The 27515-nt window shown below is 35.0% G+C and overlaps 1 protein-coding gene across 1 annotated transcript; it reads left to right on the top strand.

Moving 5' to 3' along the window:
- Positions 1-561: 561 nt before the first annotated feature.
- Positions 562-27309, top strand: tpi1b (triosephosphate isomerase 1b). The gene is made up of 7 exons (XM_079836959.1): positions 562-797; positions 3689-3812; positions 3960-4044; positions 7601-7733; positions 7832-7917; positions 8013-8100; positions 26671-27309. The coding sequence occupies exons 1-7, from the start codon at positions 686-688 to the stop codon at positions 26787-26789; spliced, it is 747 nt and encodes a 248-aa protein (XP_079693085.1). The 5' UTR covers positions 562-685; the 3' UTR covers positions 26790-27309.
- The last annotated feature ends 206 nt before the right edge of the window (positions 27310-27515 follow it).

Raw genomic sequence — 27515 nt, 5'->3', positions numbered from 1 at the left:
GCCGATAGTAGTCTTTTTTCAATAAAAAGTAATAGATTGTAAGAACAATTATTAAATATTTACAAATACAGTTAGTGGTTACAGAATAAACTAACAAAAAAAGAGCTAAACGTTAAAAGTTAAATAAAACGAATTTATTGACTCAATTTTGCTTTAATATTGTTGAACTTCTGACTTTAAAAATATTTTTTTTAATTATTTATCCATATTTACATTTTCCATATTCATATTCAAGTTTCGTGAGCCATGGCCTCCAATATATCAAAATTTTAGCTAATAGATGTAGCTAGTTATTTTGATTAATTAAATAATATTCCCTAATGATAAACATGGCACAAGTGAAAGAAACGGATAACACATTTTGAAAACACAGTTGAAAGCTTGGCATGCTACGGTTTGTATTTAATGAACACAAATGAACAGTGGATCTCTCTCTCTCTCTCTCTCTCTCTCTCTCTCTCTCTCTCTCTCTCTCTCTCTCTCTCTCTCTCTCTCTCTCTTTCTCTCTCGATTTATTTTCGCAGGCGTGCTGTCTTGAGCCAATGGCAGCGCCGGGGGCGGGGCTTGCTAGCCAACTATATATAAGCTAAAACGGACTGCGTTTGCTCGCTGTCTCTTCAACTGAAGTTCGTCGGTTTGATTCCTAAATCAAGTATTATCTGGGAAAGAAACACTTTTTGCAGTCATGACTGGAAGGAAATTTTTCGTCGGTGGCAACTGGAAAATGAACGGCGACAAAAAGAGCATTGAAGAGCTCGCCAACACACTGAATAACGCCAAACTCAATCCAGACACCGGTGCGTATTTTTCATTCAGTTTCCTCTTCACCCGGCACAACTATATGCCATTGCAAACACAGGCCTTTTTCGGGGTTGTGCAACCCACTGCACTGACCCTGGAATGACATTCACGCGGGTCTTTTGACAGCTGCCATCGCCTATAAGAGCATCGTTTGCAGGCTCGTTCTCGTTGTAACGTTAGTTATTTAATAAGATAACCGCTATGTTTTATACGGTGTAAATCAACCTATTGCTTGTTACCATCTCGATTCATCTTCGCAGTAACCAGAGAGAAGTGTTGCATAAACTGTTCTAACATTTTCTGTCCTAACAAACTCGTTCTATTCGATTTCTAAAAGAGTCGTGTTTGGTCGATGAATGAACGATGCTCATCCTGTGTCGTGATTCAAGGGTTAAAGCTGGAAATGCCTGGGTGTGTGATTTCCAGCACGTAGCCACAGTGTGCTTGCTCAAGGCACGTCAAATCAAATGACAGGATTATTGAGATGCTTGGTTTATGGGCAAAACTGTACTATATTTGCTCATGCTATTTTTTATTTTTTTTAAATATGACACTGGAAAAAGAGCGATAGTTGCTACAGTGGCTACGCATTTTGAGTGATTGTTGAACGCGCGCTGTTTCCGCTATCACATGTGACGTAAACCTGCATCAGTCTCCGACTTTTCTCAGGGGATTTATTTGACAGTCCAGACGGAGTTTATCTGTCAATGGCACATCTGTGGACTTTGAATTGTAAAGTCCAAAAGTCAGGCTGCTTGTGCGTCGCCTGTTTCATTCATGGTCTGAAACCCGAGAGAAGAGCTTAACGCGCAAAGGTCATGGGTCAGACTGTCATATATCGGACGAGCTTTTGCCTTTTTGCTCGACTTCATGGCCTGTGTAGTATGCAGTCATGCGAGTAAATTTTCCTTTGACCTTTTATCAAGGGGGACGAAGCGCCAGATATGTCTGCCCTTTACAGTGAGTTTAATTTAGGCTGACCCAAGATAATTTTACAGTATAAATGCCACCTCCAATGGTAATACAGCCTAGCGGTATAATAATATGAATACTGATAAATAAAACAATAGTAAGACGATCTTTACAAATTACTTTACAAATAATAAAAAAATGCATTGACACCTCAGCCTTTTATAAGTCTAGTATAGAATGATATATTGAGACTATGTAGCTCACACAGTAAAAAAGTTTTATTCAGAGGCCCAAACTAAGCAAAAATATGCAATTTGGTGCAGAAGTAAGATTAAATTCTGAGAAATTCAAGAATATGTACTAGCAGACTACTTGCATAAAATGCTTATACACTCACCTAAAGGATTATTAGGAACACCTGTTCAATTTCTCATTAATGCAATTATCTAATCAACCAATCACATGGCAGTTGCTTCAATGCATTTAGGGGTGTGGTCCTGGTCAAGACACTCTCCTGAACTCCAAACTGAATGTCAGAATGGGAAAAAAAGGTGATTTAAGCAATTTTTAGCGTGGCATGGTTGTTGGTGCCAGACGGGCTGGTCTGAGTATTTCACAATCTGCTCAGTTACTGGGATTTTCACGCACAACCATTTCTAGGGTTTACAAAGAATGGTGTGAAAAGGGAAAAACATCCAGTATGCGGCAGTCCTGTGGGCGAAAATGCCTTGTTGATGCTAGAGGTCAGAGGAGAATGGGCCGACTGATTCAAGTTGATAGAAGAGCAACTTTGACTGAAATAACCACTCGCTACAACCGAGGTATGCAGCAAAGCATTTGTGAAGCCACAACACGCACAACCTTGAGGCGGATGGGCTACAACAGCAGAAGACCCCACCAGGTACCACTCATCTCCACTACAAATAGAAAAAAGAGGCTACAATTTGCACGAGCTCACCAAAATTGGACAGTTGAAGACTGGAAAAATGTTGCCTGGTCTGATGAGTCTCGATTTCTGTTGAGACATTTAGATGGTAGAGTCAGAATTTGGCGTAAACAGAATGAGAACATGGATCCATCATGCCTAGTTACCACTGTGCAGGCTGGTGGTGGTGGTGTAATGGTGTGGGGGATGTTTTCTTGGCACACTTTAGGCCCCTTAGTGCCAATTGGGCATCGTTTAAATTCCACAGCCTACCTGAGCATTGTTTCTGACCATGTCCATCCCTTTATGACCACCATGTACCCATCCTCTGATGGCTACTTCCAGCAGGATAATGCACCATGTCACAAAGCTCGAATCATTTCAAATTGGTTTCTTGAACATGACAATGAGTTCACTGTACTAAAATTGCCCCTACAGTCACCAGATCTCAACCCAATAGAGCATCTTTGGGATGTGGTGTAACAGGAGCTTCGTGCCCTGGATGTGCATCCCACAAATCTCCATCAACTGCAAGATGCTATCCTATCAATATGGGCCAGCATTTCTAAAGAATGCTTTCAGCACCTTGTTGAATCAATGCCACGTAGAACTAAGGCAGTTCTGAAGGTGAAAGGGGGTCAAACACAGTATTAGTATGGTGTTCCGAATAATCCTTTAGGTGAGTGTATATCAGTTTTCACTGTGTATCTCCCGATAATGTCTTAGAAAAATTATATTTAAATGCTTAGTTTTATCTTCAAAGCTGTCATTTGTATTACAGGGGGCAAAACATATAATGCAATGCAATGATGACAGAGGTGTACAAATAAATGTTCCTCAAAAGCCTGTTGTTTTATATATGATACATGAACCACAAAAAGTTGCTTCCGTCCAGTAAATGTTTAAAATCTTACAATATCCATAACAACATAAACATTATTATTATTTGCTTTGCCATGGTGTTCTGTCACACACAAAATAGCACTGCAGTTACAAATCATGGTGTTTTTATTTATTTATTTATTTTTTACCTTTTTGCTTGTTTGACAGACATTGTGTGTGGTGCCCCACCCATCTACCTCGACTTTGCCAGGTCCAAGCTGAATCCTAACATTGATGTGGCTGCACAGAACTGCTACAAGGTTGCAAAGGGTGCCTTCACCGGAGAGATCAGGTACGTCCACCTGTTTACAGTCCAGAAACACAGTAAATGAAATATGAACAAATAATTCATGAAAATTGATTTGAATTTGTTCACATTTTATGGTGTTTTATTTATATTTATATTTATCACTATAAAAGATCTGTCATATTCTTTCAGCCCAGCGATGATCAAGGACTGTGGAGTAAAATGGGTGATTCTGGGACACTCTGAGAGACGCCATGTGTTTGGAGAGAGTGATGAGGTAACTTAGTGCTGTTAGTGCAGCTGTAGTGGAGAAGTGTTTTCTGAGCTAATTTTTTTTTGGACATATTTCATTAAGTGTATTTGATCAGTATTACTCGTTGACTCTGGAAAAGCGACACTAAAACCGTGTTTTACTGCCCCCTTGTGTGTAGATTGATTTTATAGCAGCTTTATGCTAATCAATATTCAATCACATACTGTATAAAACGTATTGCCTGGTTATGGATACGTTTTCCTTCTATTTACATAAAACAAGTAATAAAATATGCATAGTATACTTTAAAAGTCTGTTTTCTCTAAAACGGAGTGAGGTAATTTTAAAGAATTTTAGATACTACTGGTTTATAGATATTATAAGATCAAATTTACATCGAGTCTTGTGGCAGTTAATCCCACCGATTAATTTGAATGAGTATATCAATCATGGTGACTGAAACAAACAAGGTGAATGGAAGTTAAAGTGCCTTTATTATGCCATTTTAAAGTCCCAGTGAACCAGAAGTTGCAACTGATTTTTATTTCAGTGATGTATTTCCAAGTGAAACAGAATATTGAATAGAGGGCAGGGTTTTACTTTAGCGCTCCTCCTCTCCATCTCTCGCTCATAGAAGACTAATGTTTGGAGGGGAGTGGTTAAGGATATTCAAACCCAGAGACGTCAAACTGCCGTCATCGGAAAGAGAACGCCATTCCAGACCAGAAGCTACTTTTCAGATTTTGATTAAAGATTACCACTGCAAACAAATTTTTTTTTCTGTGTATTAACCTGCACGGATTAATTGTTCACCCTAAAACCTGTAATGTGTGCTAACAAAGTAAAGATCGATTTTGATTTCATGAGGACTTTAAAGGTTTCTAATTTTGTTTTGGAGGTCTCCTACAATTGGTTTGCATGCATTCAAAGTTCAAAAACACACTTTAGTTTTCTCATGTATACATTGCACACCACCTTATTTCTCAAAGAGAAATTTAGTTTGAACATTCGGTCTCTCCACACTAGGGCTGTGCAATTAATCGAATTTCGATTTCGATTTTGCCTCCCAACGATCACCAAAATAGTACAATCGAGAAAAAACGATTATTTTGCCTTGCGTTCTGAATGAAACGCGCACGCGCACATCCGCCCCTCCCGAAGCCACAATCTCTCTCAGGTCGTGAGTCTCGTGTGCATGGAATTTAAAAACTCGGCGCGAGTAAAGATGGCAGAAGGAGGGCAGTTACAGCAGCGTTTGGTGAGCAAAAAAGGCAAAACCAACTCCGTTGTCTGGGAACAGTTTGGCTTCGAGGAATCAGACGACGAGCAGAAACATGCTAAGATTTGCTACATGGTAGTGGCTGCAACGCAAGGGAACATCACGAATTTGTTTAACCACTTGAAAATTAAACAGAGTGACCTATGACAATCTAATAAAGAAACAAAAACTGACGAGAGCAGGGGTGCCGTGTAAACGTCCTTTTTCCCCTCATATTTTTCAAATAATTCTCTCTTTGTAAACTTTGTTCAATGCATGCGAGTGCTGCCGTATGTTTGAATATGACCAGTCGTTTTCACCGTCATCACCCGGGTTTAGTGCCAGAAGACGCGAATGAGAAGCCGCGCGCGCTGTGAGGAAATGTATCTCTGTGCGCTCATCCGAGAGCGCGCACACATCTCTCAGCGCGCAAATACTGAGTTCTCTTTCAAGTCTTGCTCTTGAACGGACAAACTCACACAAAACGTATGTCAACATGTCCATCTTGATGAGTATCCTAGCAGACATAGTCTGTATATGCCTTAAGTGAACTTTATACAGTCGATAAAGACGACGCATATCCGATCCGGATTGAATAGCTTTTGTAAGTTTAATAGGATTCATCTTTAATTTATGCACTCAAATATGCAATGTTATTTTACATTTGAGACATTTCTGTACCTGAAAACTAAGGTTAGACGTACCTGAAAAGCATATCTAGCCGAACCATATTGTTGATCTTATTTATTTGTGATTATCATTTTTACATGAATACTTTTATACTTTGATTTGAATATGTTATATTATTTATTTTAATAGTTCAAAAAGTACAACAAATGTTACAATTTCAATTGAATTGTTGAAAGGTGTATTTTTAATAAATACAACACATTCCCAAAGTCATGTGAAATAATCGTGTTACATAATCGTGATTTCAATATTGACCAAAATAATCGTGATTATGATTTTTTCCATAATCGAGCAGCCCTACTCTACACCAATAAGGCGGGGTGACTGTCAGCCTTCTCTGCTCTGATTGGTCAGGTGGCCCAGTCTGTTGTGATTGGTCTACAGCTTACAGCGCGTGTCAGAAATGAAACGCCTATTACCATATCTAAATTTCAGCTCCAGAGGCTTCCTCAGAGCTTGATACACAGTGATAAAAAACGATGGCTCAGTTTTTCCGTATCAATTCCAGTGCGAGTCCTCATCCCATGAAAGTGTATGTAAAGTGGTTTCACAGCGCTGAAAAAGTGTTTTCTTGACATGTCGACAACACAAATCAAACTCTTCCAAGCCTCAGCTACAACTACAGTGTTTGAGGTCGGCTCAAAGTAGGCATTGCTCGCAGGTATGTAACAGGAAGGCTGGAATTGCTGGTGACTCGTTTCAGATCTAATATTACTTTTAGAAGACTAACTTTATTTGTCGTGCACTTTGATCTTTAAAACTTTGCAGACCTTTTACACTCACAAGCAGCTATATTACACATGCCATGAAAGGTAATATTCGAAAAAAGTATAATATGGGCGCTTTATCATTTGAAACACATTTTTATGCAAATTTAAGCCACCAACAATGTCATCCTCTGGAACTGAATAAAAGCATGTTTACTACAGCACATAATTAAGATAAAGTAACAACACCCACAGAGCTGTAACACTTCACTATAAAACATTAAGGTTATTTTTAAATTATACCTGGACATTCTTCTTTAACTGTTATGAAGGAGCTTCCTTTTATAGGAAACCTGCTTGAAAAATACTAAAAGAGCAAATTTCCAACAATAAATTGTGCAGTCCAATCAATTTGAGTGGGTACCTCACTGGTGGTGACTGACTCTTGCATAAGTTTTAGCAGTGTTTGAACAATTGAAAGGCATTATGGGTATGCAAATTTGAACAGGCCATACAATCCTCTCACATCCTATAACTCCTGCCCATACTATCTCTGAACAAAAATATATTCAGTAAAAAACGGGATGAAAATAGCACTGTGTGATTATTTTGAACAGAAAAATTACATTTCTTGTGATCGAAATCTGTTACTTTGGTGGTTAAAATGTCAGCTATTATGAGTATGCAAATTTGCCACGCTCATTAAATATGCAGTCTCTGAATGAGCATTTTTATGAAAATAATGGAACCGAATTTAAACAGAAAAACAATATACTTAGTACATTTAGTACATATGAATATGATTACCATACCAGACTACAAAAAAAAAAGTTAACGTTGAAATCATATAATGCTCAAATATAATCGGTCCCCATTTCACTTAATAAATCGTATGAACTTTCTGGGTTTTTTTTTTTTCTGATAGTTGATTGGACAGAAGGTCGCTCATGCTCTTGAGAATGGTTTGGGTGTGATCGCCTGCATTGGTGAGAAGCTGGATGAGAGGGAGGCCGGAATCACTGATAAAGTTGTTTTTGCACAGACAAAGTTCATTGCAGGTATCTTTCAATTTAGTGAAGTGAAAAAAAATAAATAAATATATATATATATATAATAACATTCCTTGTATTTAAAATAAGCCTACCATCTCTTTTAGATAATGTGAAGGATTGGAGCAAAGTGGTCCTTGCTTATGAGCCTGTTTGGGCCATTGGCACTGGGAAAACTGCATCGCCCCAACAGGTACGAGCCGTTTGGATTAGAACATGGAGTTTTTTTCAGAAATGTTCCCTGGTTTTATTTACCTCAGCGACTCATTCTCTTACTCTCTCTTACAGGCTCAGGAGGTGCATGACAAGCTCAGGCAGTGGATGAAGACCAATGTCTCTGAAGCTGTTGCCAATTCTGTCAGGATCATTTATGGAGGTCAGTCCTTTTATATATATTTTTTCATTTTTCAAAGAAAAATGCCAACAGCTTCATTAAAATTGAATCCATGTCATCCTTTTGAGTAAGTATCTCACCCATGGTGACTGAAAGTGAACCTAATGTAAATTCAAACACTCCAATGATGTTATCCACTACTAATAGAACAATTTTCAGCCTACGTGCGCATATCGGTTGCAAAAGACGATTGGGAAATAGTTATAATGTAGGAAACGCATTGGTTTAAATCATGGTTTAGGCTATACATATAACAACAGTTGAATGATTTCAGCAAATAAGCAGTTAAATTTGATTAAATGTTTGATTAAATTGCTGACACTCAATGAAAACATTGAAAATTTGAAAGTTTAATTTTGAAAATAAAAAATATAAACGACCCAAACATCCATTTAAGCATCCGTGTTAATTTTAGTACTTTCGTCAGTGAAACAACATACTACAGCCTGTAAAACATTTAAATAAATCAGTAAATAATGGTAATATAAACTAAACTAAAAATCTCCGGCGTGCATGAAATGTGCTATACACAAACTTGACGAACCTTAAGTCTAATAACAAACACAAACTGTGTTAAATAGAATTTGAAATGGTGTCCTACATCGTATTAGTCATCTATAAATATAAATATTAATCATCAATAAAAATATATCTTTAAATCTATAATCTTTTAAAATCTAACGATTTTGTACTGTATCCATGTAATTTTTTATACATAAACGCTATCTCTTCCTGGTTTTCTGGAACCTAGCTGCGCGCATCCTGTATGTCTACAAACAAACAATTGGACTAAAAGGTATACTATTTTAAGATAGCATAACACCATTTATAGAGCTTATTACTGCTTCACTATATAATATAAAACTTTTCAAAATGTCTTTCATTTAACAAATATGATGGGGTTTTCTTTTATAGAAAACCTACTGGACAAATATTAAAAGAGAAAATTTCCAGCTTATCTTTGTTCACTAAATCTCTCCCTTCAGTTTGAATGAGTATCTCACTCATGGTGACTGAATAAAACAAGATTAAGTTTAGTGTTTGTGTATAAGGCTTTATTATGCAAATTTAAACACACCCCCACCTATGTTACCTGCTACTAATTATGCACACTGTTTATGGACAAGAGCTTTATGATGGCACATGAGCAATAAGCTTTCAGCCAAGCAACAGGACAAAAACTTCTGATGTGATTTTCAATACAATTAATATCTGAGATACAAGCTGGCTCAACAGTGTTCACATGAAACAAAATTGTGGTGTAAGATGAGAGACTTGAAACTAGTGCTGTTTTATTATACCCAGATGGGTGACGGTGAACATTAAGGAACGTATGACCACTGAATGCCACTACTGACAAATCAGAGTAAATAAAGAACGCATATTTCTGGACAAGCATTTTTATAGCACATAAGCAGTGTCAAATTAATAACATTTGTACAGTTGTAATAACGTACTCTAAAACATCAAGCTCAAACTTTTAAAATGCATTTCTTTTACTAGTATTATGGTTTTTTTTTTTATAGACAACCTGCTGGATATAAAATACTAAAAGCGCAAATTTTCAGCTAGTCATTGTTCACTGAATCTCTGCCATCAATTTGAATGAGTATCTCACTCATGGTGACTGAAGAAAACAAGATCAAGTTTAATGTATGAAATGCATTATTATGCAAATGTAAACATGCTCCCAATAATGTTACCTGTTTCTGGACAAGAGATTTATGATGGCACATAAGCAATGAATTAAAAAAAATATCACGTATAGAGCTGTGATATTTTCATTCGCTATAAAGTACCAAATTCAAATTTCCACAATAGTTAATAAAATATTATTTCAAGAGTTATGAAGGAGCTTTCTTTTAAAAGATTCATATTGAACATATACTAAAAGAGGATGTTTTAGCCAGTTATTGTGCAGTTAAGCTGCTCCATCAGTGTGAGTGAGTATCTCACCCATGGTAACTAAATACAATAACAATGCCACATGCAGAATCTATCCAAAATATTAAACATAAAAATCACAGAACATTTTCTGTACAAATACTGAAAAGGAATATTTGTCCATTGAAACTCTCATCACTTTCAATTGGTATATCGATGATGGTGACTGAAGCAACTTAAATATACTTTCGGAACTAAAATTTGATAGGTTAAATTTAACATTTGTTAAATCAAATATTTAATTTTAATAGTCCATTTATTTTAAACTGAATAATTACAAAAGCATTTAAAACATGTAAAAGGCATCATATGTATGCAAATTTAGACAAGCCTCCTTTAATACTGTCACCTCCAACCCGCTGCTTATTAAAAAAAAACGAGGAATGTAAATAAAGAACTGGATAATTTTATGGTGGTGCTGTGCGAATGTAACCCACACACATAGACGTGATGCTAGTGCCATGTGTAACTAAGTACTGGTTAGTTTATGGCTGTTTGGGAAGGTTTCTGGTTCATTCTGGTTTATATTCACTGCAGTATGTTTATATGGAAACATTAGGTAGTGATTTATTATAGTCATGCCACTCAACTACATAAACATAAACTGTGTTCGTTACTGACAAATCTGAAGAATATAGGAACAACATTCAGTAGTTTGTAATCAAAATTGTCACTGTGTTCATAAAAAGATACATATCATATTAATACAAAACACCTAAAATTTAAAGCAGGTGTAAATCTTTACTGTAATAAAATTTTTCAATCAAACTTTAAATAAATCTTTCTTTTAACAAGCATGAAGAAACCAACTGGACAAATACTAAAAATTTCTAACAAATTTGTGCCGTGAACCTCTGCCATGACTTTTAGTGAGTATCTAACTCATGGTGACTGAAGTAAGTGATGTTTGAACCAAGTGAAGTTGAACGTGTGAAAGGCATTATGATTATGCTTTCACCCCTGAAAACATAAATACAGAATTTAAGACAACACATATAGTTGTATATTAAAATGAGAAATTATTTAGGTTTGTTAATATTACTTAACTATAAAATGTTATACCTACATTTTTAAGTTGATTCAAGATATCTGTCTTTTGACAAGCATGAAGGAGTTTTCTTTTATTGAAAACCTTCTAGACAAATACTAAAAGAGCAAATTCCTAGCTTATAATTTTTCACTAAATCTCTCCCATCAATTTGAATGAGTATCTCACTCATGGTGACTGAAGAAAACCAGATTAAGTTCTTTCCTTCCTTAAGGTGTGCCTTCTTTCACGTCAATGTTTCTGGTTCATATTTTCTGTTGAGTCCATCAAGGTCAAATGTCCGCAAGTGAAAACATCAACACACTGGAGAGCTGCTTTATAGTAGAAAATTAAGTTGTACACCTGATGAAACAATACTGACATGTTTTTCATAAAAAGCTGTTTGATTTTAAACCAATCTTTAAAGTGCTATATGAATAAGCTTTACTAGAGTGCCGAATTGCAGAGCTTGTGCAAACATATCCACGTTGCTATGATCAGATCCTTTTCTTATACATTATTAAAATGCTTGCCGTTTTCTCAATTCTGTTGTGTTTATTTTGCTATTAAGAGGAAAGCATGCTGCACATATTCATCTGAACGTCACTCTCAGCAGAGTGCGCAGTGTCAGCTGTTCGCTAACAGTATATCACTGCTCGCATATTTTGAACGCCTAAATGAAGAACGAAAAAATGCTTCTGAGTATATCAGGGCCTTAATGCAAATTCAAATGCCCCCAGTGATGTCATCCACTACTCGTTATGTATACTATTTCTAGACAAAATAACACAGTTTACGGTAATTTAATAATACTCAGCTATAAAACATACATTTTAAGTTCTTAAAATAATCTTTCATTTTACAAGTATGATGGGGTTTTCTTTTTTAGAAAACCTACTGGACAAATACTAAAAGAGCAAATTTCCAGTTAATCTTTGTTCATTAAATCTCTCTGATCAGTTTGAATGAGTATCTCACTCATGGTGACTGAAGAAAACGAGATTAAATTCAACTTGTAAAATGCTTTATTATGCAAATTTAAACACACCCCCTTCAATGTTACCTGTTACTAATTACATATACTGTTTCTGAACAAGAGTTTTATGATGGCACAGGAGTTAAAATAACACATTTAGAGCTGTAAAATTATTTCACTTTAAAACCTCAAACTCAAACTTTCTTTCAACAGTTATGAAGGAGCTTCCTTTAAAAGGGAACCTACTGGATAAATACTCGGAGTTTCATTGAATAATCATTGTTCACTGAACATCTCCCATCAATTTGAATGAGTAACACTTCTGATGTGACTTTCAATACAATTGGTATCTGAGATACAAGCTCAACAGTGTTCACATGAAACCAGAAAGAATGAGTCTGTGGTGTAAGAGGAGAGACGTGAAACTAGTGCCGTTTTTTTATACCCAGATGGTGAATAATAACAAATACTAAAAGAGCATTTTATGGTGGACTGTGCTTGAGAAAATGTAACCCATACACATAGTGACATGATGCCATGTATTACTGTAAGCACTGGTTACTTTATGGCTGTTTATATTCACAGCAGTATGTTTATATAGAAACATTGTGTAGGGATTTATTATAGTCATGCCGCACAACTACATAAACACATAACTAACTTCACAAATTACAAATCTGCTAACATTCAGTAGTTAGTTTGTAATCAAAATTGTCACTATGTACATTAGGGCTGTGCGATATTGAAGACAAATGTGATATGCAATACCTTGTTAAATAATACGATATTCGATATGCGATTACGATATTGCTTTAAGTGTGTAAAATCACATTCTTTCTGGGAAAAAAGTATCGCTAGAACTTCTGAAAGTGACCAGCAGTGTTTTAGCAAAAATGAATGTCACAAATCTGTCAATATAAATTTAGCATCAATGTAAACAAACAAAAAATGTAATGCCAATATTTAAATACCAAAAACTCTTTGCTTGACTTGGTAATATAGTTATATCAACCTAAAATTTAACATCAAGAACATCCAGGTAAACAAAGACACCTGAACTAGGGGTGGACGATTATTTGTTATTTTAATTTATCTTTGTTATTAAAAATAAGAACTAAAAACGGTAGTCTTCACATTAATGAAATATACACTGATACATAATAAAGCTACAAAGGTTATTCAGCCAAGAGCACTGAGTGATTTTCTCTTGTTCTTTTGTTGTTGCAGGTTTACTGTATTAGCAGGCTGTCACTTTAAGACCTAATGCACAGATCCTATTGACACTCATTCGGTTTCTTTCCTCAGCTGATATTGTTCTCTTAAAGCATAACTGACTTTGTTTACATGAATACTCGTCAAGACATTACTGTGTGTGTATTTGACAGTTTGAGTGTGTAACAAGACATGAAACGGAACTGAAGGGATCACACACTTTCAGAGAGACGGCTTGTTTGCACGTTTCGGTGTGTGTCAGACAGCGCGAGACTGCAAAGACTTTTTTTTGCAGTCGTGTGCCCAGTCTATTCTCTGCTATATGCGTCACCCTAAAACGTACACTTCTCACAATGTTGAAATGTCCTATTAAAATCATTCAGATATTGCGTGCCATTGCAATATATACATTACAGACATTTCGATATATTGTGCAGCTCTAATGTGAATTTATATTGTTTCTAAACAATTTAAACCAGATAATCATATTTGATGTGATCGATTTTTATTACATCTTTAATTAAATCTTTCTTTTAACAATGAAGCACTTCCCTTTAAATGAAACTTACTGGACAAATACTAAAAGAGCAAATTTCTGATCATTTCTGGTGCAGTGAAGCTCCCCATCACTGCGAGCGGATTCCTCACTCATGGTGACTGAAGTGATGAGGTTGTGATTGAAGTTGAATGACAGTGATGTAGCATAATACTGTTTTAAATGTGCATCATGCATTTATCTCTATTGTTTCCCATAATGTAGTGGGAAACTCGTAATGTATCAATAGTAAGATCTGAACCACTTAAAGTGAAAGACGTTAGGGGTAGCACATTTGAATAAGACGTCCAAGACGGCTTACAAAAAAATTTATATTGTTGCTCATGACCAATCGCTTATTGTACCCCCATTGTACCCCTGCTAAATGCATAATTGTAAATGTAAATACATGTAGATTTGATCATTGCACTTGTGCCAAACCCTTTAACACAAACAAAACGATTTTTTTAACATTTACGGAGGGGCTTCATTTTAAAGAAAACCTACTGGACAAATACTAAAAGAGCAAATTTCCATTATGGGTATGCTTTCACCCCGGCGTACTATCAACACTGATTTTAAGACAATACATAAAATAATACAATAAAATTAGATAGACGATGCATGAATTGGGTTTGTTGATTTATAGTTTTAGGACACAACAATACCTGATGGCTGGTTACAAAGCTATTTAAAACTGATAAATCTCTTTTGTAGTATTTTTTATAATTACTGATAGTAGTAACTGATCTATTTAAATACACTTAAACCTTTTTAACAACTATAAATAAATATCATTTTAATGGAACATACTAGTCATACCAACCAAAGTGATGTCATCCACTACAAAATATGCATACTATTTCTTGACAAAAAGTTATACCATTTATACAATTTTAATACTACTTTGCTATTGAATGTCAAACTTTATTTTACCAAAAATGTAGATAACTTTCATTGAATGATTAGGAAGGATCTTCCTTTTATGGAGCACTTGTTGAACAAATACTAAAAGAGCAAAATTCTAGCTCATCATGGTTCACTGAATCTGTCCAATCTATTCGAATGAGTATCTCACTCATGGTGACTGAAGAAAACTGATTAAGTTCAACGTGTGAAATGCATTATGCAAATTTAAACACACCCCCGCCAATGTTACGTGCTACTAAGTATGCATACTGTTTATGGACAAGAGTTTTATGTTGGCACACAAAGAAATGAGTTAAACTAACACATAGAGCTGTGATATTTTTTCATTCACTATAAAGTACCAAACTCAAACTTCCACAATAGTTTTATAATTCTTTCTTACAACAGATTTAAAGAAGATTTCTTTTCAAGGAAGCTTATTAAACAAATATTAAAAGAGTAAATTTTTAGACAGTTATTGTGCAGTGAAGCTTGTCCATCAGTGTGAGTGAGTATCTCACCCATGGTAACTAAATACAATAAACGATGCCACATGCAGAATCTATACAAAAACTATACAAATAAAAATCACAGATTATCTTCTGTATGCATACTAATAATAAATATTTGTCCAGTGAAACTCATCACTTTCAATAGGTACATCGATGATGGTGACTGAAGCAACTTAAATATACTTTTGGAACTAACATTTGATAGGTTTAATTTAACATTTGTAAAATCAAATATTTAATTTGATAGTCCATTATTTTATATTGAATAATTACAAACGCATTTAAAACATGTAAAAGGCATAATTTGTATGCAAATTTAGACAAGCCTCCTTTAATACTGTCACCTCCCACCCGCTGCTTATTAAAAAAACAAGGAATGTGTAGGAATGTAAATAAAGAACTGGATAATTTTATGGTGGACTGTGCAAATGTAACCGTTACACATAGACGTGATGCTAGTGCCATGTGTAACTAAGTACTGGTTAGTTTATGGCTGTTTGGGAAGGTTTATGGTTCATCATGGTTTATATTCACTGCAGTATGTTTATATAAAAACATTAGGTTGTGATTTATTATAGGTATGCCACTCAACTACATACAAATCTGAAGTATATAGGAACAACATTCATTAGTTGGTAATCAAAATTGTCACTGTGTACATAAAAGGTGCATATCATATTGTTACAAGACATCTACAATTTAAAGCAGGTGTAAATCTTTACTGTAATCTATTTTGTCAATCAAACTTTAAAGATCCCATGGCATTAAATTTTCATTTTATGAGGTTTTTCAACATTAATATGAGTTCCCCTAGCCTGAATATTGTCCCCAAGTGGATAGAAATGTTGATCGGTGTAAAACCGAGTTCTGGCTGTCTTTCTCTGCCTTTGAGAAAATGACAGCCCAGACGAGCCAATCCTGAAGTCTCCTGGTTTGACGTCCAAGCAGGAACGGTTACCTCCCTTTCCTCCGCCCAGAGAATCTGGCACACCCATGCAAACGCTCGAGAGAATAGAGATCATTGCTTGTGAACGAGTGAACGCTGGCAGTTTCTCAGTGTTTGGATGTACAAATGAAAACAGAAGTCTTTTTTCAGTTCCTTCTGATCTGTGATCAGTGATTTCTGATGTGTAGCTAATTATTTATTATTCGTGCACACGCAGCGGCTTCTCTCTCTCCAGACAGAACGGTGTTTTCTATCTTGTGAGTCAGTGTTTTTGTACGTCCTCGTCGCGTCTATCGGTTCTAAAATGTGCATACAGTCATGAGTTTCTGCTCAACATCAGCAGAGTCAGATCTTTAGAGATAAACTTCACACACGCCGAAGCTCGGGCTGCACTGGCCGGTGGCCTTCAACATCCCGACCCCCAGTACTGCATCTGGCCCACAGCGGAGGCACCAAACGCGGCGCGAGATTAAGCAGAAGGGGGGTAAGCGTGAGCGTATCCGGGCTAGCCAGCCTAGCCCCACAATAAACTGGATTACATTCGATTGCTGCTGTTGTGTCTTTGTTTGCGCTGTGTACTCAACGCGCGTCACTGACGCTTTTATTTTATTTTAAAAATAATGCTATTATCAACACTTACTTTTAACTCGTTCATCTCGACAGCTGTAATGGTACCTTGCATGGGATACAAAGTTGGTAATAATGATGAAGACGGACTCGGTGTGACTGGGACTCGTGTTTATTCAGAACTCTCAGATACAAACACAATAAACTCACGCTGACTGACAGCGCTCTCATAACTCAGTAGGTACTATAAATAATTTTGTTAGCAATCGCGGAGCTCCATCTCTGGTACATTAGTGATGTCCGGTTCGCGAACGATCTTTCTTTTGAACCAGTTCTTTTTAGTGAACCGAATCAGTTCACCAAATCGGACTGAATCGTTCTAAACATTTCGCGTCTCCAGTCAGCGCTGATCCATAATTTACTAAAGTTACTTACTTTCTGACATGAGTGACAGTCCCTCCGACTAGAAATCGACTAATAACCTGAAGTATATGCTGTAACTACAACCGTTCAGACATGCTGAGAACTGATGTGAAGTGAACTCAGGTCCATCCGTCTCTCTGGCAGCAGCTCGTGCCTGCTCCTGCCTCGTAGACCTCGTTAAACCACGCCCCCTCCGCTCATTTAAAATGCAAAGATGTCAGCCAATCACAACAGTGGGCGTTTTTACTGAAGTCTCACAGCAGACACGCCTCTTGAAGCAGGGCATTCAGCCACAGGGCAAACAGCAGTATAGAAAAAATGCCTTTTATTTCTAAATTATGACATTTTATGATGTAAAAGTCATACTAACAATATAAGTACACCTCAGGAAACATTATAAAATAATAGAAAAATGCCATGCCATGGGACCTTTAAGTAAATCTTTCTTTTAACAAGCACGAAGAAGCTTCCCTTTAAAAGAAACCCACTGGACAAATACTAAAAGTCCAAATTTCTAAAAACTTCACTTGTGGTGACTGAAGTAATAAAAGTGATCTTTGAACCAAGTGAAGTTAATTGTGTGAAAGGCATTATGGTTTTCCTTTCACCCCTGAAACTACAAATATAGAATTTAAGACATTACATAAATTTGTATTATAAAATTAGTTAAAAGATGCATGATGTGGGTTTGTTGATATTACTTCACTCTAAAATGTCATGCCTGTGTAATATGTTTTAAGATCGCTTTCTTTTGACAAGTATGATGGGGTTTTCTTTTATAGAAAACCTACTAGACAAATACTAAAAGAGCAAAATTCTGGTCAGTTGTAATGCAGTGAAGCTGCTCCATCCGTGTGAGTGAATATCTCACCCATGGTGACTGAAGAAAACCAGATTAAGTTCAAGCTTTGTTTCCAACTGTTAAAATAACAAATAAATGCATACTCAGAGAGCACTCCACAATATGTTTGATTATACCATCTGGATCAGTATCAGTATCAATACTGATTTTTAGACCATACATAACATAAAATGATAAGATAGAAGACGCTTAATGTTGTGGGTTTGTTGATTATAGTTTTTATATTTTTATAGTAGTAACTATAAAAATATAAAAACTATAAAAGTGCTTGGACTATTTAAATAGACGTAAAAACCTTTTTAACAATTATGAAAACTCTTTTAGTGAAATATACTAGACAAATGAAAGTGACCCTAAAGGCCCTGAACAAAAGGCCCTTCAACAAAATCGAAGAACAAACTGATGTGACATTTCGAATACAATCTGGCCAAATCGAACTTCATTTGGAGTTTGTTTTGGGAGTTTGAAACAGCTTGTCAAAGTTCGCTCCCGCTGGTAAACACCTTTGTTCTACCATTGATCGGTGGCGATTACGTAATCGGTAGGTGTGCACAGAGGTTCTGCTTTCTTTCACGTCAATGTTTCTGGTTCATATTTTCTGTTGAATCCATCGAGGTCAGATGTCCGCGAGTGAAAACATCAACACACTGGAGAGCTGCTTTATAGTAGAAAATAAAGTTGTACACCTGATGAAACAAGACTGACATGTTTTTCATGTTTAATACGGTAAAGCTGCTTTATTTTAAAGCCGGCTGCTCGCATATTTTGAACGCCTAAACAAAGAATGAAAACTTTTGAGTATATTAGGGCCTTAATGCAAATTCAAATGCCCCCAGTGATGTCATCCACTAATCATTATAAATACTGTTTCTAGACAATATAACACCATTTATGGTATTTTAATATTACTTAACTATAAAACATCAAGTTTAAAGTCTTATACAAATCTTTCATTTAACAAGTATGATGGGGTTTTCATTTATAGAAAACCTACTGGACAAATACTAAAAGAGCAAATTATCAGTTAATCTTTGTTCATTAAATCTCTCTGATCAGTTTGAATGAGTATCTCACTCATGGTGACTGAAGAAAACAAGATTAAATTCAACTTGTATAAGGCTTTATTATGCAAATTTAAACACACCCCCTTCAATGTTACCTGTTACTAATTACATATACTGTTTCTGAACAAGAGTTTTATGATGGCACAGGAGTTAAAATAACACATTTATTAGAGCTGTAATATTATTTCACTTTAAAACATCAAACTCAAACTTTCTTTCAACAGTTATGAAGGAGCTTCCTTTTAAAGGGAACCTACTGGATCAATACTAAAAGAATGTCATTGAATAATCATTGTTCACTGAACATCTCCCATCAATTTGAATGAGTAACACTTCTGATGTGACTTTCAATACAATTGGTATCTGAGATACAAGCTCAACAGTGTTCACATGAAACAAGAAAGAATGAGTCTGTGGTGTAAGAGGAGAGACGTGAAACTAGTGCCGTTTTTTTGTTCTCAGATAGGTGACAGTGATTATTAAGGAACGTATGACCACTGGATGCCACGACTGACCAATCTGAATCAAAAATGCATATTACTAGACAAGAGTGTTTATAGCACACTTGCAAAGACAAAATAATAACATATTTCAAGGGAACTTTTTTTTTGACAAGCATGATGGGGTTTTCTATTATAGAAAACCTACTAGACAAATACTAAAAGAGCAAATTTCTATCTTCTCATTGTTCACTAAATCTGTCCCATATATTTGAATGAGTATCTCACTCATGGTGACTGAAGAAAACCAGATTAAGTTCAAGCTTTGTTTCCAACAGTTAAAATTACAAATAAATGCATACTCCAATATATGTTTGCTTATACCACCTGGATCAATATCAGTATCAGTGTCAATACTGATTTTTAGACCATACATAACATAAAATGATAAGATAGAAGACGCATAATGTTGTTGGTTTGTTGATTATAGTTTTTATATTTTTATAGTAGTAACTATAAAAATATAAAAACTATAGAAGTGCTTGGACTATTTAAATAGACGTAAAAACCTTTTTAACAATTATGAAAACTCTTTTAGTGAAAAATACTAGACAAATGAAAGTGACCCTAAAGGCCCTGATATACTTCAACAAAATCAAGAACAAACTTGTGACATTTCGAACAAAATCTGGCCAAACCGAACTTTATTTGGAGTTTGTTTAGGGAGTTTGAAACGGCTTGTCAAAGTTTGTTTCGGCTGGTAAACACCTTTGTTCTACCATTGAACCGTGGCGATTATGTCATAGGTGTGCACCGAGGCTCCGCCTTTTCACGTCAAAATCTTTTATTGTTAATTTTTTTTCTGTTGAGTCCATTGAGGTCGGGTGATTCTGTTGTTTATTTTGCCATTGAGCGTAAAGCATGCAGCATATATTTACATATTTATCTAAATGTCGCTCTCAGCTGTATACTAACAGTATATCACTGCTCACATATTTTGAACGCCTAAACAAAGAATGAAAAAACTTCTGAGTATATCTAGGACTTAATGCAAATTCCATTTATGGTATTTTAATACTACATAGCTATAAAAATCTTTCATTTAACAAGAGTTATGGGGTTTTCTTTTTTATAGAAAACCTACTGGACAAATACTAAAAGAGCAAATTTCTAGTTTATCTTTGTTCATTAAATCTCTCTGATCAGTTTGAATGAGTATCTCACTCATGGTGACTGAAGAAAACAAGATTAAATTCAACTTGTATAAGGCTTTATTATGCAAATTTAAACACACCCCCTTCAATGTTACCTGTTACTAATTACATATACTGTTTCTGAACAATAGTTTTATGATGGCACAGGAGTTAAAATAACACATTTATTAGAGCTGTAATATTATTTCACTTTAAAACATCGAACTCAAACTTTCTTTCAACAGTTATGAAGGAGCTTCCTTTTAAAGGGAACCTACTGGATCAATACTAAAAGAATTTCATTGAATAATCTCCCATCAGTTTGAATGAGTAACACTTCTGATGTGACTTTCAATACAATTGGTATCTGAGATACAAGCTCAACAGTGTTCACATGAAACAAGAAAGAATGAGTCTGTGGTGTAAGAGGAGAGACGTGAAACTAGTGCCGTTTTTTTGTTCTCAGATAGGTGACAGTGATTATTAAGGAACGTATGACCACTGGATGTCACGACTGACCAATCTGAATCAAAAGTGCATATTATTTCTGGACAAGAGTGTTTATAGCACACTAGCAAAGACAAAATAATACCATATTTCAAGGAAACTTTTTTTTTTTGACAAGCATGATGGGGTTTTCTATTATAGAAAACCTACTAGACAAATACTAAAAGAGCAAATTTCTATCTTATCATTGTTCACTAAATCTCTCCCATATATTTGAATGAGTATCTCACTCATGGTGACTGAAGAAAACCAGATTAAGTTCAAGCTTTGTTTCCAACAGTTAAAATTACAAATAAATGCGTACTCCACAATATATGTTTGCTTATACCATCTGGATCAATATCAGTATCAGTGTCAATACTGATTTTTAGACCATACATAACATAAAATGATAAGATAGAAGACGCATAATGTTGTGGGTTTGTTGATTATAGTTTTTATATTTTCATAGTAGTAACTATAAAAATATAAAAACTATAGAAGTGCTTGGACTATTTAAATAGACGTAAAAACCTTTTTAACAATTATGAAAACTCTTTTAGTGAAATATGCTAGACAAATGAAAGTGACCCTAAAGGCCCTGATATACTTCAACAAAATCAAGAACAAACTTGTGACATTTCGAACAAAATCTGGCCAAACCGAACTTTATTTGGAGTTTGTTTAGGGAGTTTGAAACGGCTTGTCAAAGTTTGTTTCGGCTGGTAAACACCTTTGTTCTACCATTGAACCGTGGCGATTATGTCATAGGTGTGCACCGAGGCTCCGCCTTTTCACGTCAAAATCTTTTATTGTTAATTTTTTTTCTGTTGAGTCCATTGAGGTCGGGTGATTCTGTTGTTTATTTTGCCATTGAGCGTAAAGCATGCAGCATATATTTACATATTTATCTAAATGTCGCTCTCAGCTGTATACTAACAGTATATCATTGCTCACATATTTTGAACGCCTAAACAAAGAATGAGAAAACTTCTGAGTATATCTGGGCCTTAATGCAAATTCCATTTATGGTATTTAATACTACTTAGCTATAAAAATCAAGCTTAAACTTTTATCAAAATCTTTCATATGCAATACCTTGTTAAATAATACGATATTCGATATGTGATACGATATTGCTTTAAGTGTGTAAAATCACATTCTTTCTGGGAAAAGAAAGTATCGCTAGAACTTCTGAAAGTGACCAGCAGTGTTTTAGCAAAAATTAATGTCACAAATCTGTCAATATAAATTTAACATCAATGTAAACAAACAAAAAATGTAATGCCAATATTAAAATACCAAAAACTCTTTGCTTGACTTTTCAGACAAGCCTCCTTTTAATACTGTCACCTCCCACCCGCTGCTTATTAAAAAAAAAAACAAGGAATGTGTAGGAATGTAAATAAAGAACTGGATCATTTTATGGTGGTGCTGGGCAAATGTAACCCATACACATAGACGTAATGTAAGTACTGGTTAGTTTATGGTTGTTTGGGAAGGTTTCTGGTTCATTCTGGTTTATATTCACTGCAGTATGTTTATATGGAAACATTAGGTAGTGATTTATTATAGGCATGCCACTCAACTACATAAACATAAACGGTGTTCGCTACTGACAAATCCAAAGTATATAGTAACTACTTTCAGTAGTTTGTAATCAAAATTGTCACTGTGTACATAAAAGGTGCATATCAAATTGTTACAAAACACCTAAAATTTAAAGCAGGTGTAAATCTTTACTGTAATCTAATTTTTCAATCAAACTTTAAATAAATCTTACTTTTAACAAGCATGAAGCAGCTTCCCTTTAAAAGAAACCAACTGACAAATACTAAAAGAGCACATTTCTAATAATTGTGCCGTGAACCTCTGCCATGGTCACTGATTTTAAGACACTGCATAAGATAATATACAAAATGAGATCATTAAGATGTGGATTTGTTGTAAAGGCTTCGCTATAAAATATAATGTTTATATTTTTAAAAAGCTTTAAGATATCTTTCTTTTAACAAGTATGATGGGGTTTTCTTTTATAGAAAACCTACTGGACAAATACTAAAAGAGCAAAATTCTGGTCAGTTGTAATGCAGTGAAGCTGCTCCATCCGTGTGAGTGAATATCTCACCCATGGTGACTGAAGCGATTATTTTATACTTCTACTAGTACTAGGACTATTTTTACTACTTGCTCTAAAAATAGTCGGTTATATTGAAAACTATCAGCTAAACAACAGGTCAAACACTTCTGATGTGATTATCATACAATTGGTATCTGAGATACAAGCTCAACAGTGTTCACATGAAACAAGAGAGAATGAGTCTGTGGTGTAAGAGGAGAGACGTGAAACTAGTGCCTTTTTTTGTTCTCAGATAGGTGACAGTGATTATTAAGGAACGTATGACCACTGGATGTCACGACTGACCAATCTGAATCAAAAATGCATATTATTTCTGGACAAGTGTGTTTATAGCACACTAGCAAATACAAAATAATACCATATTTCAAGGGAACTTTTTTTTTGACAAGTATGGGGTTTTCTATTATAAAAAACCTACTAGACAAATACTAAAAGAGCAAATTTCTATCTTATCATTGTTCACTAAATCTGTCCCATATATTTGAATGAGTATCTCACTCATGGTGACTGAAGAAAACCAGATTAAGTTCAAGCTTTGTTTCCAACAGTTAAAATTACAAATAAATGCATACTCCACAATATATGTTTGCTTATACCACCTGGATCAATATCAGTATCAGTGTCAATACTGATTTTTAGACCATACATAACATAAAATGATAAGATAGAAGACGCATAATGTTGTGGGTTTGTTGATTATAGTTTTTATATTTTTATAGTAGTAACTATAAAAATATAAAAACTATAGAAGTGCTTGGACTATTTAAATAGACGTATAAACCTTTTTAACAATTATGAAAACTCTTTTAGTGAAAAATACTAGACAAATGAAAGTGACCCTAAAGGCCCTGATATACTTCAACAAAATCAAGAACAAACTTGTGACATTTCGAACAAAATCTGGCCAAACCGAACTTTATTTGGAGTTTGTTTAGGGAGTTTGAAACGGCTTGTCAAAGTTTGTTTCGGCTGGTAAACACCTTTGTTCTACCATTGAACCGTGGCGATTATGTCATAGGTGTGCACCGAGGCTCCGCCTTTTCACGTCAAAATCTTTTATGGTTAATTTGTTTTCTGTTGAGTCCATTGAGGTCGGGTGATTCTGTTGTTTATTTTGCCATTGAGCGTAAAGCATGCAGCATATATTTACATATTTATCTAAATGTCGCTCTCAGCTGTATACTAACAGTATATCACTGCTCACATATTTTGAACGCCTAAACAAAGAATGAAAAAACTTCTGAGTATATCTGGGCCTTAATGCAAATTCAAATTCCATTTATGGTATTTTAATACTACTTAGCTATAAAAATCTTTCATTTAACAAGAGTTATGGGGTTTTCTTTTTTATAGAAAACCTACTGGACAAATACTAAAAGAGCAAATTTCTAGTTTATCTTTGTTCATTAAATCTCTCTGATCAGTTTGAATGAGTATCTCACTCATGGTGACTGAAGAAAACAAGATTAAATTCAACTTGTATAAGGCTTTATTATGCAAATTTAAACACACACCCTTCAATGTTACCTGTTACTAGTAACATATACTGTTTCTGAACAAGAGTTTTATGATGGCACATGAGTTAAAATAACACATTTAGAGCTGTAATATTATTTCACTTTATTTCAACAGTTATGAAGGAGCTTCCTTTAAAAGGGAACCTACTGGATAAATACTAGGAGTTTCATTGAATAATCATTGTTCACATGTTGACTGAAGCAATTATTTTATACTTTTGCTAGTGTAACATCCAAGTGCTTGCTCTAAAAACAGTCAGTTATATCTAAAACTATCAGCCAAGCAACAGAACAAACACTTCTGATGTGATTATCAATACAATTGATATGAGATACAAGCTGGCTCAAAAGTGTTCAAATGAAGGTAGTAATGAGTCTGTGGTGTATTACGAGAGACTTAAAAGTACTGCCGTTTTTATTTTTACCCAGATGGGTGACTGTGAATATTAAGGAATGTAAGACCACTGGATGCCTCAAATTAAATATGAATATATCTTGACTAGAGTATTTATAGCACATAGTCAATGACAAAGTAATACCCTTTGTACAACTGTATTGAGATTGAAATCCTAATATATTTCAAAACTTTCTTTTAACAAGCATGAAGGGGTTTTCATTTATAGAAAACCTACTGGACAAATACTAAAAGAGCATATTGTTTACCTTATAGTTGTTCACTAAATCTCTCCCATAAATTTTAATGAGTATCTCACTCATGGTGACTGAAGCAAATAAGATCAAGTTCAATGTATGAAAGGCTTTATTATGCAAATTTAAACACACCCCCTTCAATGTTACCTGCTACTAATTACATATACTGTTTCTGAACAAGAGTTCTGATGGCACATACACAATAAGATTCCTGCAACAACATCCCAGGACAACTTTCTTTAAACCTTTTAAAGGAAATCTACTGGACAAATACTAAAAGAGTACTTTTCTATCCAGTTACTAGTATATCATCCAAAGGCTTCCACTAAAAATATCGAAAACTATGAGCACTGCAAAAATACTAGAGTAATATTAATACCGAACTCCTCTAGGGGTGATTTTTTTTTCTTCATTACAATCGGTATTTGAGGTACAATCTGGTGCCAACTACATTCGTATGAAACGAAAAAGAATGAGTCCACAGTTTAAATGAGAGATGTGAAACTAGCTCCGGTTTCTATTACCTAGATGGTCGATAGCTCAAAATCAATCCTATAATAAACTGAAACACAACTTTACTGTAGTATACTTGTGTTTGCCAAACTGCATTTTTAAACAATTCTAAAAAAAACAACAATCTTTTCTCAAATACTAAAAGAGCAAATTGTTTTAACTAGCAGACATTTAGTCAACAATTCCTATCACTTTGGGGTTTTTTTTATGGGTATGCAAATGAAATCTAATTTGGTGGTGCTATGCATAATACATGCATTCACAATGGTACTATGTGCACTTTAGCTACTAATATGTGTCTTTTAAGTGTACACGTGTACTTTTTGTAAGGGTCAAGCCCCAGTGAAAGCTTTTGTACCACCCTTTTTTTTTTCTGAGAGCATTCCAACATGATACCAGTGTAATGTATTCCTATAAACCAGTGAAGCTGTGCTTATTTTAGGGCTTTTAGTTAATGGTTTGCTTTACTTTTGGAAGATTTAGAGACATTTCCCAAGCAACAGCAGATCTAAATATCATCAGCAATAAAGATATTTTATGTGTACTGCTCTTTATATATATATATATATATATATATATATATAAAAAGAAGTCTTGGTGAAAATGTAACCTCTTTTTATGGTCCTCCATTTCAGGGTCTGTCACTGGAGGGACCTGCAAGGAGCTTGCTTCTCAGAAAGACGTGGATGGCTTCCTGGTGGGCGGCGCTTCCTTGAAACCAGAGTTTATCGACATTATTAATGCAAAAGCATAAAGAGCTGAGACCATCATCTATCTAAACCCTAGGGCTTAGGTCTGCTCCCCAATCCTGCTCTTCTTTAGAAAGTGTTATTGTGGTTTTGTTGCTATTGTTTCACTTTTGTTTTTTGTATTGTAATTATAAAGGGACAGATTGACACATACTATAAACTCAAGGGTGTTATTCCACTGAACCACGTGCAACTGAGTGTGCTATTAAACCTATTTGTGTAGTGAAGTACAGGACTGTAATGAGAACCATCATGGGGCTTTAGGGCTCACGCCTTTACTTGAATAATGTTTACCAACATTCTTGTGTACACTGTCAAAAATCTAGGGTGAAGTCAGTCAATCAACCTCAGCATCCTTTTAATTCAAGTGAAACTTTCCATGAATGTGGTTGTCCTGATGGTTTCCTGTCCCTCAAAGAGTGTCTGACTGGCCTGTGGCAAAAGTGCTGCTCATGTCAGTAATAACCAACGTTATTTGGTTACAAGTATAAGACCGAAATATTCTAATAAATGTTTAAACTGTTACTGTTGTTTTTACTGGAACATTCAGCATAATTATACTTTTTGTAGCTACACATGCACATACCTCTCAAATTTGGGGATAAAAAGTAAAAAAAAAAAAAAAAGTCCCTAAGGCCAATCATTTATTTGATCAAAAATACAGTAATATTGTGAAAACTTATTTTAAAATAATGTATTTCTGTGATATTCATCTTTACTTCAGAAACCAG

This window comes from Gobio gobio (assembly GCF_949357685.1).
Source record: "Gobio gobio genome assembly, chromosome: 15".
Taxonomy (NCBI): domain Eukaryota; kingdom Metazoa; phylum Chordata; class Actinopteri; order Cypriniformes; family Gobionidae; genus Gobio; species Gobio gobio.
Note: the sequence above shows the minus strand (reverse complement) of the source record. Positions and strands in the feature narration are given on the sequence as shown.